This window comes from Pelmatolapia mariae, linkage group LG1, assembly GCF_036321145.2.
Source record: "Pelmatolapia mariae isolate MD_Pm_ZW linkage group LG1, Pm_UMD_F_2, whole genome shotgun sequence".
NCBI lineage: Eukaryota > Metazoa > Chordata > Actinopteri > Cichliformes > Cichlidae > Pelmatolapia > Pelmatolapia mariae.
In genome coordinates, this window is record NC_086227.1 from 16248224 (window position 1) to 16260363 (window position 12140).

Below are 12140 nucleotides of genomic sequence, written 5' to 3' on the forward strand. Positions count from 1 at the left end.
TCTGTGTTGATGAGTGTTTTTACTGCAAACTTTTCAATTTAAAAAAAAAAAGTAGTTCAAAAATAAGAAAATCTGAAGAATAAACTTCAGCCAATTTTTGTCAGAAAGGCTTATATAAATATGCCTAGAGCTTGAAATTTATTTAGATACGCTCAGTTTAAGATAAAGCTAAAGGCAAACTCGGTGACATAGCTAAGTCGTGATGTTTCTGGCATTGCACACACGTGCACATGCACACACACGCATGCATACACGCGGACTGTTTGGATGAAATGAATACGTGATAGAGATTTGGCATTGTTCTACCAACCCAGGACAGGATTTGGTCTCCCTCTCTCTGTCTTTCTCACTATCTCTGACTCTCTCACTATCTCTCTCTCTCTCTCTCTCTCTCTCTGTCTCTCAGCCTATTTATTAACTAAAGAGCTTTCTCTTTGTTTGTCAGGGAGGATTGTCCTCAATGGAGATTTTCTGTGTAATCATCTGATTATCCATCAATTCCCTAAAAAGCCCCAGAGAGGCTGTGTATCCACATTATGCTGAAGGGCAGAGCAATGAGACAGGGAAGGAAAGGGGAGGGGTTTTTTGGAGGAAATGATCAAAACGGATTTAATCTTCTTTACCTGTTACAGGTATCTGCATTCAGTTTGGTTTTTAGCTTTGCCTAGTTCTGTATTCCTGGAACGTGAGCTTATCCCAATTTCCTTCTGATATTCCTCCAGCTCTTCTACCTGCCACAGACTGAGCTTCTACCTGCACTATAATAGACAGCCTGGTTTCGTCATTGGTCTGTTCTGGCACTTTGAGAGAGCAGGAGCATCAGCTTGCATGCATTTGCATAGAGCCCTATGGAGATTGAAATTCACATTGAATAGGTGTTTTTTCTTCCTCCTCTGGCTGTGCCTAGCTTGTGTATGACAAATCTGTTGCATTAACTCCCAGGGTAGGCCGGGAGCAGGAATGTTTGTGGAGCGACAAATTACACATCAGAGCTTTATTTAACATTCCCTACATGGCTACAAGCAATGAACTATTAAGATGTCAAATAGAAGAACTGCTACAGATGCAACCCTGCATGCAAAGATACTAAAAGTATAGGAAGGGCATAAGAAAGGGAAAGAATAAAAATCTGTTTGAGAAGCAGGAAGCTAGTATGAGAGTCTGCTTTCTCATGAGATATTTATTCTGCCAGTCCTACAGTTCCTTATAGTTCGGCTTTTATAAATTTGAGATTGCCTTGTTATTAAGGATGTGGTGATAGATGATAATTGCTGGAATTTACAGTGATATACAACAGTATGACAATCTTATTTTTTTTTTCTCCATTGAGTATTCAGTATGTATTAGTATTCATTATGTATTAAATTAATGGTACCATTGAAAGAATATTAATTTTCCCCGCTATAGTTTGCTGCCGCATCCCTTTCATATAATTGACACACTGACACACATCCTTCCCTCCTTGCACACTGTGAAATTAATGTGTGTGTGACGGGAGCTCATTGGTCCATTGCTATATAAAAGAAAAGGTTATTGTAGTCGGGCATTTGTAGAGATGTAGGTTTTGTGCCTCTACCCTGTGTTTCAATGTGTGTGTGTGTGTGTCAAAAATAGACTCTGCACCTGCACCAGACACACAGTATAACAGTTAGGTGTGAGAAAAAATTACCTTACGAGTTGATGACACTTGTTACCAAGTACAGTGAGAGCTTCCCAGTAAGTCATCCAAGACAAACCAGTAGTGAACATAATGCAGTCCGTTGAGACCCCACGGTACGATATAATCACAATACTTAACTCAAGAGACAACATGAATGGTTTTAAACATTTTTGCAATGTGCTGAGTATTGGAAACAATATATATAGCAATTTTCTTTTATTTTGACCTTTTTTTTCACCTGCGTTTTATATCCCCAAAGGTACAATTTGTCAGTGTCCGTTTCATTTCGTACAATACAGTTCTCAGTCTCCTCTTCACACTTAAGCCATTTTTGTTGCAGCAAAATTGCTCCTGGATTGCTGGATTGTCAAATAGACATACTGACCAACATTGTCATTTAAACCGAGAATGTTGCATGTGTCATGAAAAACTGAACTGTTTGTTCTGCAGTCCAGTCTAGTTTAACTGAATGCAAATGCATGGACTTCTGTACTGTTATTTTAGGCACGAGATAACAGTCAACAGTTCTTTGTGAGATAATGAGCCACACATCATAAGTTTAATTTTCAATTCAATTTTATTTATACAGCACCAAATCACAGCAACAGTTGTCTCAAGGCGTTTTATATTGTAAAGTAGACCCTACAATAATACACACAGAGGAAAACCCAACAATCATATGACCCCCTAGGAGCAAGCATTTTGGCAACAGTGGGAAGGAAAAACTTCCTTTTAACAGGAAAAAACCTCCAGCAGAACCAGGCTCAGGGAGGGGCGGCCATCTGGCGTTGACCAATTGGGTGAGAGAAGGAAGACAGGACAAAAGATATGCTGTGGAAGAGAGCCAGAGATTATGAAAACATTCAGTTTGTTTTTGAATTTTATATAATAAAATATCAATATGTGGTGTCATACAAAAGCAGAAATCATGAAATAAATTAAATCCAAACGAAATCATTCATATAATAATAAATGTGGGGACTGGAACTGGATTGTTAGCAGGAAATATTTGCTGTGTCGTCAGTTCTGGCATTCAGCCTCCATATATTAGGATCTGTGTCAACTTTTTAGGTTCTTAGGTTCCTCAAGTTCTACCCGGATATTTTTGCAGTGTGATGTGAAGAGAGATCTTCTGTTGTTGGTTTGTTGTTTGTTTTGTTTTTTGCATGTCTGCAAAAGTCTTTACGCTGGTCAAAATTACACAACATGAAAGTTCAGTCCTAAGGGCTTATTATATTGTAACAAGATGATTAATATTATTCAATCAAGGCATATTATCACAATTGTAAAATTTGTCTTTATGTCTTTCCTTTTCCTTACCATAGTTTTCAGAATTGTAACTGCCTTGATTCATCTGACAGGCATGCTGAAACCTCACGTTGGGTGCTGTTCTGATGGGTTAATGTGTTTTTTAGCAGAGGTGCCATAGTAACATAGGAGCTATATGAAAACTTTGCCTTGCAATAAGCCTCCTCTTCTCCACTCAGAGTATCAAAGTGAAGTCCAAGTGGGTATTCAATGTAGAGAAAGGTAGCTGACTAGCCTTGCTGCACCATTTGTCTTCTAAGTGTTCAAGGGAACACCGTGGTGGGCCTGCATTCATTGTACTCAGGCATGCCATTTTCTCTCCTTAGCTTTTCTCTCCCAGCCCAATTGACCCTATTTCGTTCCTTGCTCCGGCCCACCTCAGCTACACACTGCTACGACTGGGTCATCGTCCTGATGATAAGTGCTACATCCTGTTGAGTGAAGTGGCGGGAGACATTAGTCTGGGTCTGAATAAAGGATAGACATTGACACAAGGACAGATTACTTGTCCAGACAATGGAAAACGCCAGTTTGAACAGGCTCTGATTAAATAGATGGTGATTGAAGTTTCACTTCAGACAGGAGGATAACTATTGCTTTTTCCCAGAGGTAGAGGTTCAGTTTAGACTTTATTCTGCTTTCAGAGTTTATTCTTTTGTTTTCTGGGAGAGTAAACCATGTTCGGCTTTTATCTTCTTGTTCATTTGACCTTTTCAATTGTATTTCTACATTTGCACTTTAAAAACATACTTTCACACATTTTTTTTCTATCTTCCCAACAAAGCACAGTAGTAAGCTCGACACATTTTATTAGAGCTCATTTGCAACTTACTGATATCTTTCAGCACAGAAACACAGGACTTCAAGCTTATTATTAAGTTTCGCTGATGAAATTGTGAGCTTGTAGCATTTACTATTATTAAGCTTTTAAACAGATATAAAGAAAGCCTAGACTAGTTCTCATAAGTGTCTGCATTGATAGAGGTTTCTGTGTACTTTGCACACCTGTCCTGAAAGCCCTGATCCCCAGAATAGAAAGAGGGAGGCAAATTGTGCACATCAGAGCCGGGATGCGACTCAGTCATTGTCCTATCCCTTTCAGCAATCTTAGTTCTCCTGCCACTTCCTCCTCAACACCACCTTTAAGATCTGAATGACTCTTTCAAACCCATTTCACAGCTGGGAGCTTGACTAATATTCTGCTGCCATGTGTTTCCCCTCCATTACAAATCATGTGACATGTCTGTGATTGCTCTCTCTCCAAGTTTGTGAGCACGTGGGTGTAAGTATATAAATATATGTTATGATTTTCAGTGTTGGGATGTCTGAAAGAACCTCTTGTCTACATTGTATAAAGCAGTTTTCTGTCTCGGCCTTTTTGAGTCGCATCTGATTGATGTGTAAAATTGGACTGTTTTTGCTCCCATATATTCCTGAGGCGGGAGATCTGAGTGGGTTTCGTTTTTCCTCGCCTCCCGAGGCACACAAAGCGTTTCATGTTCTTGTGGGTTGGAGTCAAACGGAGTACTACACATGAAGGCGCACACTGCAGGTTGCGATAGATTGATCTGCTCCTTTTTGCTTGTTTTCTGTCTTGTGTGTATTTTTTTTTCTCGTGCGTCTGTGTGTGTTGTAGTGAGCGCAAAGCTTGCTGTCTGTGATGAATTGCTACAGCACTGGAGACAAATTTGGACGTCGAGGGGCGTTGGTTTTGCTCAGAAACTGTAGCTGCCTCTCCGCTCTGCGTAATGATGAAGAACTAGGCACATATCAGCCAGAGGAGTGCAACTGCTGTAAATGAAAAGCACAACAAACGCACACATTGAAGCAGACAGACAAGGAAGTGGGCCATTATACATCTACTCTGTGCGTGTGTTTGTAGTCACAGCTTGGTGAAGGGCTTTGGTACAACCATAGCCAACTACCACTGGGATCTTCTGTCCTCAATACAGAACCCTGAGCCTATTGGCACTTTTTTAGGTTAGTTTTAAGTATGAAATAAGAAAATTTCAGTTTGTAGGCCCCAAGATGCATTGTGACTGTCATGGTTACAGGTAATCTCTCGTGAAAGTGTTTCAGATGGAAAAAGAAGCACAAAACCTTGTAGGCATGTTAGACGTGGTTAAACATTGAATACAGTCTCAGCAATCATTAACAGTTCTTAAATCTTTTTTCACATTTATATAAAGCAGTTTGTGTGGAAAATAACTTTCTCTCTCTAAGAGAGAAAGAAGGAAGGAGCTACAGGTTTATCAGTTCTAGTCAGTTTTAAATTTTAATTATGTATTCTGTTACAGTCTATAAAGCTGGCTAGTCTCAGAGCAGCAGAGCGGATCAATCACTGTGTGGTCGGCAGAAACACTTGCTATATGATTTTCTTGTGCCATTTTTTTTTAAAGAAGTATTATTTTGTATATCCTTTGAGACACCCTCAACTTACTAAAGGTCAGTATATTGGAGCTTGCAGATCAGTTCTTGTTCTTCACTAAAGTTAGTTGACTCTCAAATGGTATCTCAAAATTCCTTTTTCCTAAGCTACAGTTTTAAGCATAATCAAGATGTTTCTTGCAGATATTCTTTCTACTTAATACTGCAATCCAAAATAACCGTGGGGATAGTTAATCAATGTGATCAATGCAGAAGGTGTTTGATAAGACATACTGTTGATTGACTGGAATATAATAATGAATACAAAAATAGAAAAAAGATTTGTAACTCTATATGGAATTCAGAACTGGTCTCTGACATTTCAATAGCAACTGTTAGACCAGGGGTCGGCAACCTGCAGCTCTTTAGTCCTTATAGTGCGGCTCCGCGTGGTTTGGGAAAATAAATTAGAAGTATTTAGCTGAAGTATATTTTATTTATGTTAGTTCTTTTTTAACTTGTAGTTCTAAATTGGAAGATTATTGTGACATTGAAATATAAAAATAAAATTATATTCTATTATTTTTTTTCATCGCTCAAAATAAGCGTCACACTCGCGGAAGCCGGTGTACCCGCCGAAACGCCATGCATTTATCGAGACTTTCAATTGGACTTTTTTTCCAATTATTTTTTTAAAAGCCAGGTCAAGGCTCCAAAAGCACAAAGGCGATATAAGGGTGGCGGCTCACAACAGTTTTTGTTTGCTACATGGATCATTTTAGTTCAGCTGGGTGTCTTTCCTTTTGTTATATTTCTTTAAGAGTTCAAAATGTGTTAATTACATAAATAAAATGTAATTTTCTCTGTAGCACTTCATGAATTTCATAAGCAACACACCTTAGTTGTTCACACAAAGCATAAAAGTAAAAAACAATATATACAGTGTTATCTTCATTTTAGATGTCAAAAAGTATTTGCGGCTCCCACTGTTTTCTTTTGCGTCGAAACCAGGTCCAAATGGCTCTTTGGGTGTTAAAGGTTGCTGACCCCTGTGTTAGACCCACCCAAAAAAGAGTTATAGTTGATGGGTCGTATTTGATTGGTCTACACCAGCGGTCCCCAACCCCCGGGCCTCGGACCGGTACCGGTCCGTGAGTCGTTTGGTACCGGGCCGCGAGAGTTGAGGCTCAGGTGTGAAATGTATGGTTTTCAGGGTTTTTATCGGTTTTTAGCGTTATTTTGTTATCGTTTTTATCGTTAACTCGGTTTTCCTGGGTCTTTTCACGTGTGTTATGAATAAATCTTCTTTTTTTCGGTACCGGTACTAGTTTTATTTTGTTGTATTTATCCGCGACACCTTAAAGGCCGGTCCGTGAAAATATTGTCGGGCATAAACCGGTCCGTGGCGCAAAAAAGGTTGGAGGCCGCTGGTCTACACCATGTATATAGTTCCACTCACATATGTATACATATACACTGCTTTTTATTTTATTTTATTCTATTCTATTCTATTTATTTATTTATTTTTTTATTTTATTTTTTTCAGCCTTATTGTATATTGGTTTCTCTTCTTCTTACTTTAGCACCTTTGTGGTCCAGCTACCCAATTTCGGCGGGTTCTAATTATTCTAAATATTCTTAACTATTTAAACATCTTTCAGTATCCTGCTCCGTTTTCACACTATGTGTACGCTAATTTAAATAACTGTACAGTACTCTGCTCTGGTAGCTATTGTCCATGATGTAAATATGTAAAAATTGTGCTTCTGTTCTGTGTCCTGTTCTGTTTGTATATGTGTGTTTTTGCTGCTGATACAACCAAATTTCCCCTTGTGGGACAATTAAAGGATTATTCTATTCTATTCTATTCTAAGAAACTGCACAATGACAATAAAAAGCTCTAAGTCTCTAAGTCTAAGTCTAATAAACTTAAAGTTAAATTCACCTGAGTGCATCAATTATTACAATAATTAGTTTACATGCTAGTGTTCTGGACTATAATGCTGTCACCACCATATGCACAAATGGGATTACTGTACCCATATGTGCTTTAATATGAATATTAAATATTTCATATCATCATAGAATGCCAGGACCTTTAGCCCAATAAAGGTCCAAGTAGAGTTGCAGAGTCCCAGTTGCAGTCATAGAATTTGATTTTATTTTCTTTCTCCTCTGGTGTGTGTTATTGTTCCACGGGGAATCAGACGAAATGAAGGAGTGAGAAAAATACACAGAACCTTAATCAAAGCAAAGTCCTCCTACCTTTCACTAAATCAGTGGTGGGACTCAGTAGTCACACCTTGGTTGATGGTACATCTTGGCCAAGCTATGAAGTAGCTTATGAACAAAAGCTGTACCAACTTTTCTAGGGCATTGCACTCTGATTAAGTTGACTTGTACTTGCTTAAGTAAAGCAACAGTTAAACAGTGCTTATTTTCATTTGAAATGTAAACATTTTTAAAAAAAAATGTCATATGATTGTCAAAGTTATGCAACCCTGTGGTCAGTGAACTTCACTCAATAGGCCAGTGTCATTGTTTGCATGTCACAATAGAATTAAGAAAAGAAATTACAAAAACTTTTTGTAACATGACTTGCTATGTTGCCTTTTATAAATATGATGCAATATGGTGTTTGTTAAGTACATCCAGTAAGTTAATATGTAAGTTAACCTTTGGTTAGTGCTTAACTTAGACAGAGAAACAGATGATGGATAAACAGTGCCATTCAGTAATTAATTATTAAAAAATGACTTAGATATAGAAAAACACATACTTTATGATGTCTGATTGTATGTAGAGGAAAATAACGTGACCTGAACTAAGGGAGAAAAGCTTTTCATATTTGCAAGGAAGCTTGACAAAACAATTAAAATTTTATAGGTAACACAGACCACAGCATTTAAAAGAAAACACCCCCACACACACATTAGCATGGCAAACACAATGTGTTTTGTCCCTTTACATACCCATATAGTATACCTGGCTGTTGGCTGTTTTTCTTTCTATTTTCAACGCATATTACTGGTCAGGTCTATCATTTCCCTCAGGTGTCAGGGCCAGGTTTTCAGTTCCACCAACAAAAAACACCATGATTTAAATGTCAAAGTATTTCCCTTTCAACACATTATCAGCATTCTAGTAGTTTCTCTGCTTCTACAAAGCAAGGATTAGATCTTTTAAGTAAAAAAAATAATTAAATACTCTGAAACACGATGTTCACAACTTTGATGTATTTCAGTTTCATAACATTCTGTTCATTCCCTTATACTCTTGAACCACTTCTTATTTCTTTTATTTTGCTAGTGATTTACTGAATCTCCAGACATGCATAGAGCAGTATATAAGGCAAAACAGAATTTGTACTCTCTTAGGCAGCTTTCTTGTCATTTCTTTAAGTAGCCTTCAGGTATAGTTCTCCGGGCTTCTTGAAGAACATTCAAAACTCTTCTTTGGGTGTTAGCTGCCTTTTGTTCTGTTCTCTGATGATCCCACGCTGCTTACATTGGCAGTGTGCTTGGGATCATTGTCGTGTTAACAAATTGAGCTGTTGGCAATCAGGTGCTGGTATTGCATGGTGGATCATAGCTTGATGGTACTTTTCTCCATTTGTGATTAATTAATTTTGACAAGGTTCCTAACACTATTGGTTGAACTCCATGCCCAAACCATGACAGAGCCTCCATAACATGGCTACAGACACTCAGTGTTTTTCCTGACTTCCTGAGTACATATTGATGACGATTTGATACATAAATTTTACTTTGTGCAGACCAGTTCTTGTGTAATTTGGCATTCCTCAACGTTTTCATCCCGTTTCCCTTAAAAATGGCGTATTATCAGCCAACAGTTCACTGAAACTGTTGATGAACAGTAGATGCATCAACTAAAGGGCCCAATATTCTCAGGTCCTATGGAAGGTCTTTGCTGGATTTCCTATTTCTTCTCATTTTCAGATGTTACTCATAGATTTAGATTGTAGATTTTTAGGCTGGCCAGTTATTTTGTCCTCCACTTGTTTAATTTCCTAAAAAAAAAAGTTAAGGACTCACAGCACACCATTTTTGGGAATCACATTGTGGTGCAAAAATACTATTTTATGTCTTGTGAATTGTGTTGTCTTTGGCATTCTTGTAGATGGGAACAAATGATGTGTTTTAGTGACAGGCTGCTAGTAACAAAGTGCCTAAAGATACAATTTAATGCATGTAGACACAACACTGGTTCATCCTTTGTGTTGGGTACCTTTTTTGTGCTTGAATGATTCATAGATCAGTGTTAAGTAGTTCAACACACACACAAAACATTCCTCTAAAAATGGTCAGCTACAAGGACTGGACTGATAGTGAGTGAGCCAATTCCAAAGGAAATTTTGAAATATCTTCTGAAAGGCTGAAGGCTTTTGTTTAAGACCACTTTAAAAATTACATGAAATTCTGGCTCCTTCGAATCAAAATATAAAGCGATAACAGGTGGTTTAACACTTTTGCACAATACTGTGTGTCCCGTACTTCACTGCTGTAAAATATTTTTTAACTTATTTTTTGATAGATTTATTGTCAATACTGCTTCCCTTACTAAATCATCAGGATTTGCATTCATGTGGGTGGCTGTTTATAAGAACTTGCTGACTTACAGTATGCAGGACTTGGACCTAGATTCTTCATATATTGGACATATAACTTTACAGTAGGCATAATGTAATGTGTATGTACTCTAAACTGACACAGTCAGTATGGGAAAACTAAACAAAATTACACGTTATAGAATTTAGTTTCTTCCCCTCTTGCATTTCTTCTAAAATCCCTCTTTTTTTTTTTTTCTTTTTTTTCTGGCTTTTTCAGAGAATGATGAGACAGGTGTGATGGATAGTTTGCTGGAAGCCCTACAGTCAGGAGCTGCATTCAGAGACCGCAGGAAGAGAGCGCCAAGACCCAGAGGTGAGTCTAATATCCCACATTTATACAGAACGACCCACACACACAGAAACCAAGTACACACACTGTCTGGCAAAACACTGACGGAATTCCAATCAGATGTTTAAATAATGACTTCGAGCTCTAACCTGTCACCTTCATGCATTTATATTTTTTCTTATTTTGTTTTTAAAAGTTGAGCAAATTGAATGCATCCTCAGGTTCTTATGTTTTGGCTTCATTTTCTCTCATTCTCAGTAACTTGCAAAATACACTGGTTTGTTGTTTGTACACATTCTTGCCAGCAGCACAGCGCCAGAGAGTCTTCAGCTGACACAATTCCTACAACTGTTTGATGTGTGGATCTTGTTTTTTTTCCCCTCTGGGTTTCTTAATTCCAAATGCAAGATGTGAAAAATTAAATGTAAATCCAAGATGTGATTTGAACACGTTTGGAAATGATTGGTGACTAAACATTGACATTGGCACCTTAAACTTATTAGCTGTGCCTCGAAAAACATTATTTCTTGCTAATGAACTTCACTTCACAGCTGTTCATCACTGGGCCAATGCGGTTACATCATCTTTCTAATCCCACTTAGTACTGTACATGTTGGCATTATTTGTCCGCTGCCCTCCTTACAGATAACCACCACCAGACGATCAGCCCCAGCTCCTTCCGCCAGGTCCTCAGGCCTGTTAACTATGGTAAAAACACAAGATAAAAAAAACTGTTAAAGCCTAAAGCACGTTCAGCGCTATCTTTCATCTGCTCTTGGAAATCAGCCTTAAACTGCTCTTGCATGTGTTATATTGCAAATTCATATGTCCTGCCTTTTTGTGTGTTAAGTCACCTTGTTATTTGTTCCTTTAGCTTTTTGTGACCTTGCGTGTTCTTTCTGCAATTATGAATGACTATTGGTAAAGCAATTTGAGTCAGTGCTATGTGTGGATGTTAAGAAAGGTAGGATTGAAATTCTCTGAAAGTAGTGTGTGGGCTGTTCTGGTGGCTCAGTTTGATAAGGCTCCTAAATTGTGTAGTAAGTGAAGCATTTTGAATGCAGTGTTTTTGTAGTAGCCGGGTTCTTTCACATTCTTTAAATCCAGGAGAGAATAACATTTTTGTTTGGAATTTATCAAGTCTGACCTATGGACTGTGTGTTTCTGAAGAGTGCTGAGGCATACAGATAAAGTGCTATGGTACACATTGGATATAAGCCACTTGTAGCCTAGATTGCTTCAGGTATTTAATATTCATCATCGTCATTTAGTACGTTCATATTATTGTTTTAATGTTAAGACATCTATCTGTATGATGTCCTTAGAATGGCGATTGGATTGGCTACTAATTATGCTAAATTCAATTATCCTATATTACTCATACTTGTGAACAGATATTGTGCGTTTAGCTGTAAACAACAGCTTTCTTTTGTCAAAGGTTCTACAATCATCACCGAAGCACTTAAAAAATTATTCTGTAACCCTATTACCTCTTATTATTTGTAATTGGAATCCCAGTCGGCCAAGTGCAGGCACACATGAATAAAATTATTCACGCTCAATCCACCCACATCATTGATGGCAATGATAAAGGGCCTGGCTCTGTTGTTCTGCTACAGCTTATCTGAAATTAGATTGGAAAGGGATGAGGGGGAGGGATATATATAGGGTGGGAGGAAAGAGACAGATGTGGCTGTAACATAAGAAATGGAGAGAAATGGCGTGAGATAGAGCCACTTGGTAAGGGCGAAAGTTAGGAATAATGTGAGAGAAAAAAATGGACTCAGTGCAGTGTGTGTGTGTGTGTGTGTGTGTGTGTGTGTGTGAGAGAGAGAGAGAGAGAGCGACTGAGTGAGCCAGTAACTCTAAGAGGGAACAAGCCAAAG

General features: G+C 38.1%; 1 protein-coding gene across 3 annotated transcripts in view; it reads left to right on the forward strand.

The window, feature by feature from the left end:
* LOC134627676 (protein diaphanous homolog 3-like) overlaps nucleotides 1-12140 on the forward strand; it is a 168468-nt gene that overhangs the window by 109216 nt on the left and 47112 nt on the right. For 2 of the 3 annotated variants that reach the window (XM_063474000.1, XM_063473992.1), the window contains 2 exons: nucleotides 10183-10278; nucleotides 10900-10962. In XM_063474000.1, the coding sequence (XP_063330070.1) occupies nucleotides 10183-10278; nucleotides 10900-10962 (159 nt within the window). The remainder of the gene's footprint in view (nucleotides 1-10182; nucleotides 10279-10899; nucleotides 10963-12140) is intronic. The other variant, XM_063474009.1, reaches the window with a different exon arrangement.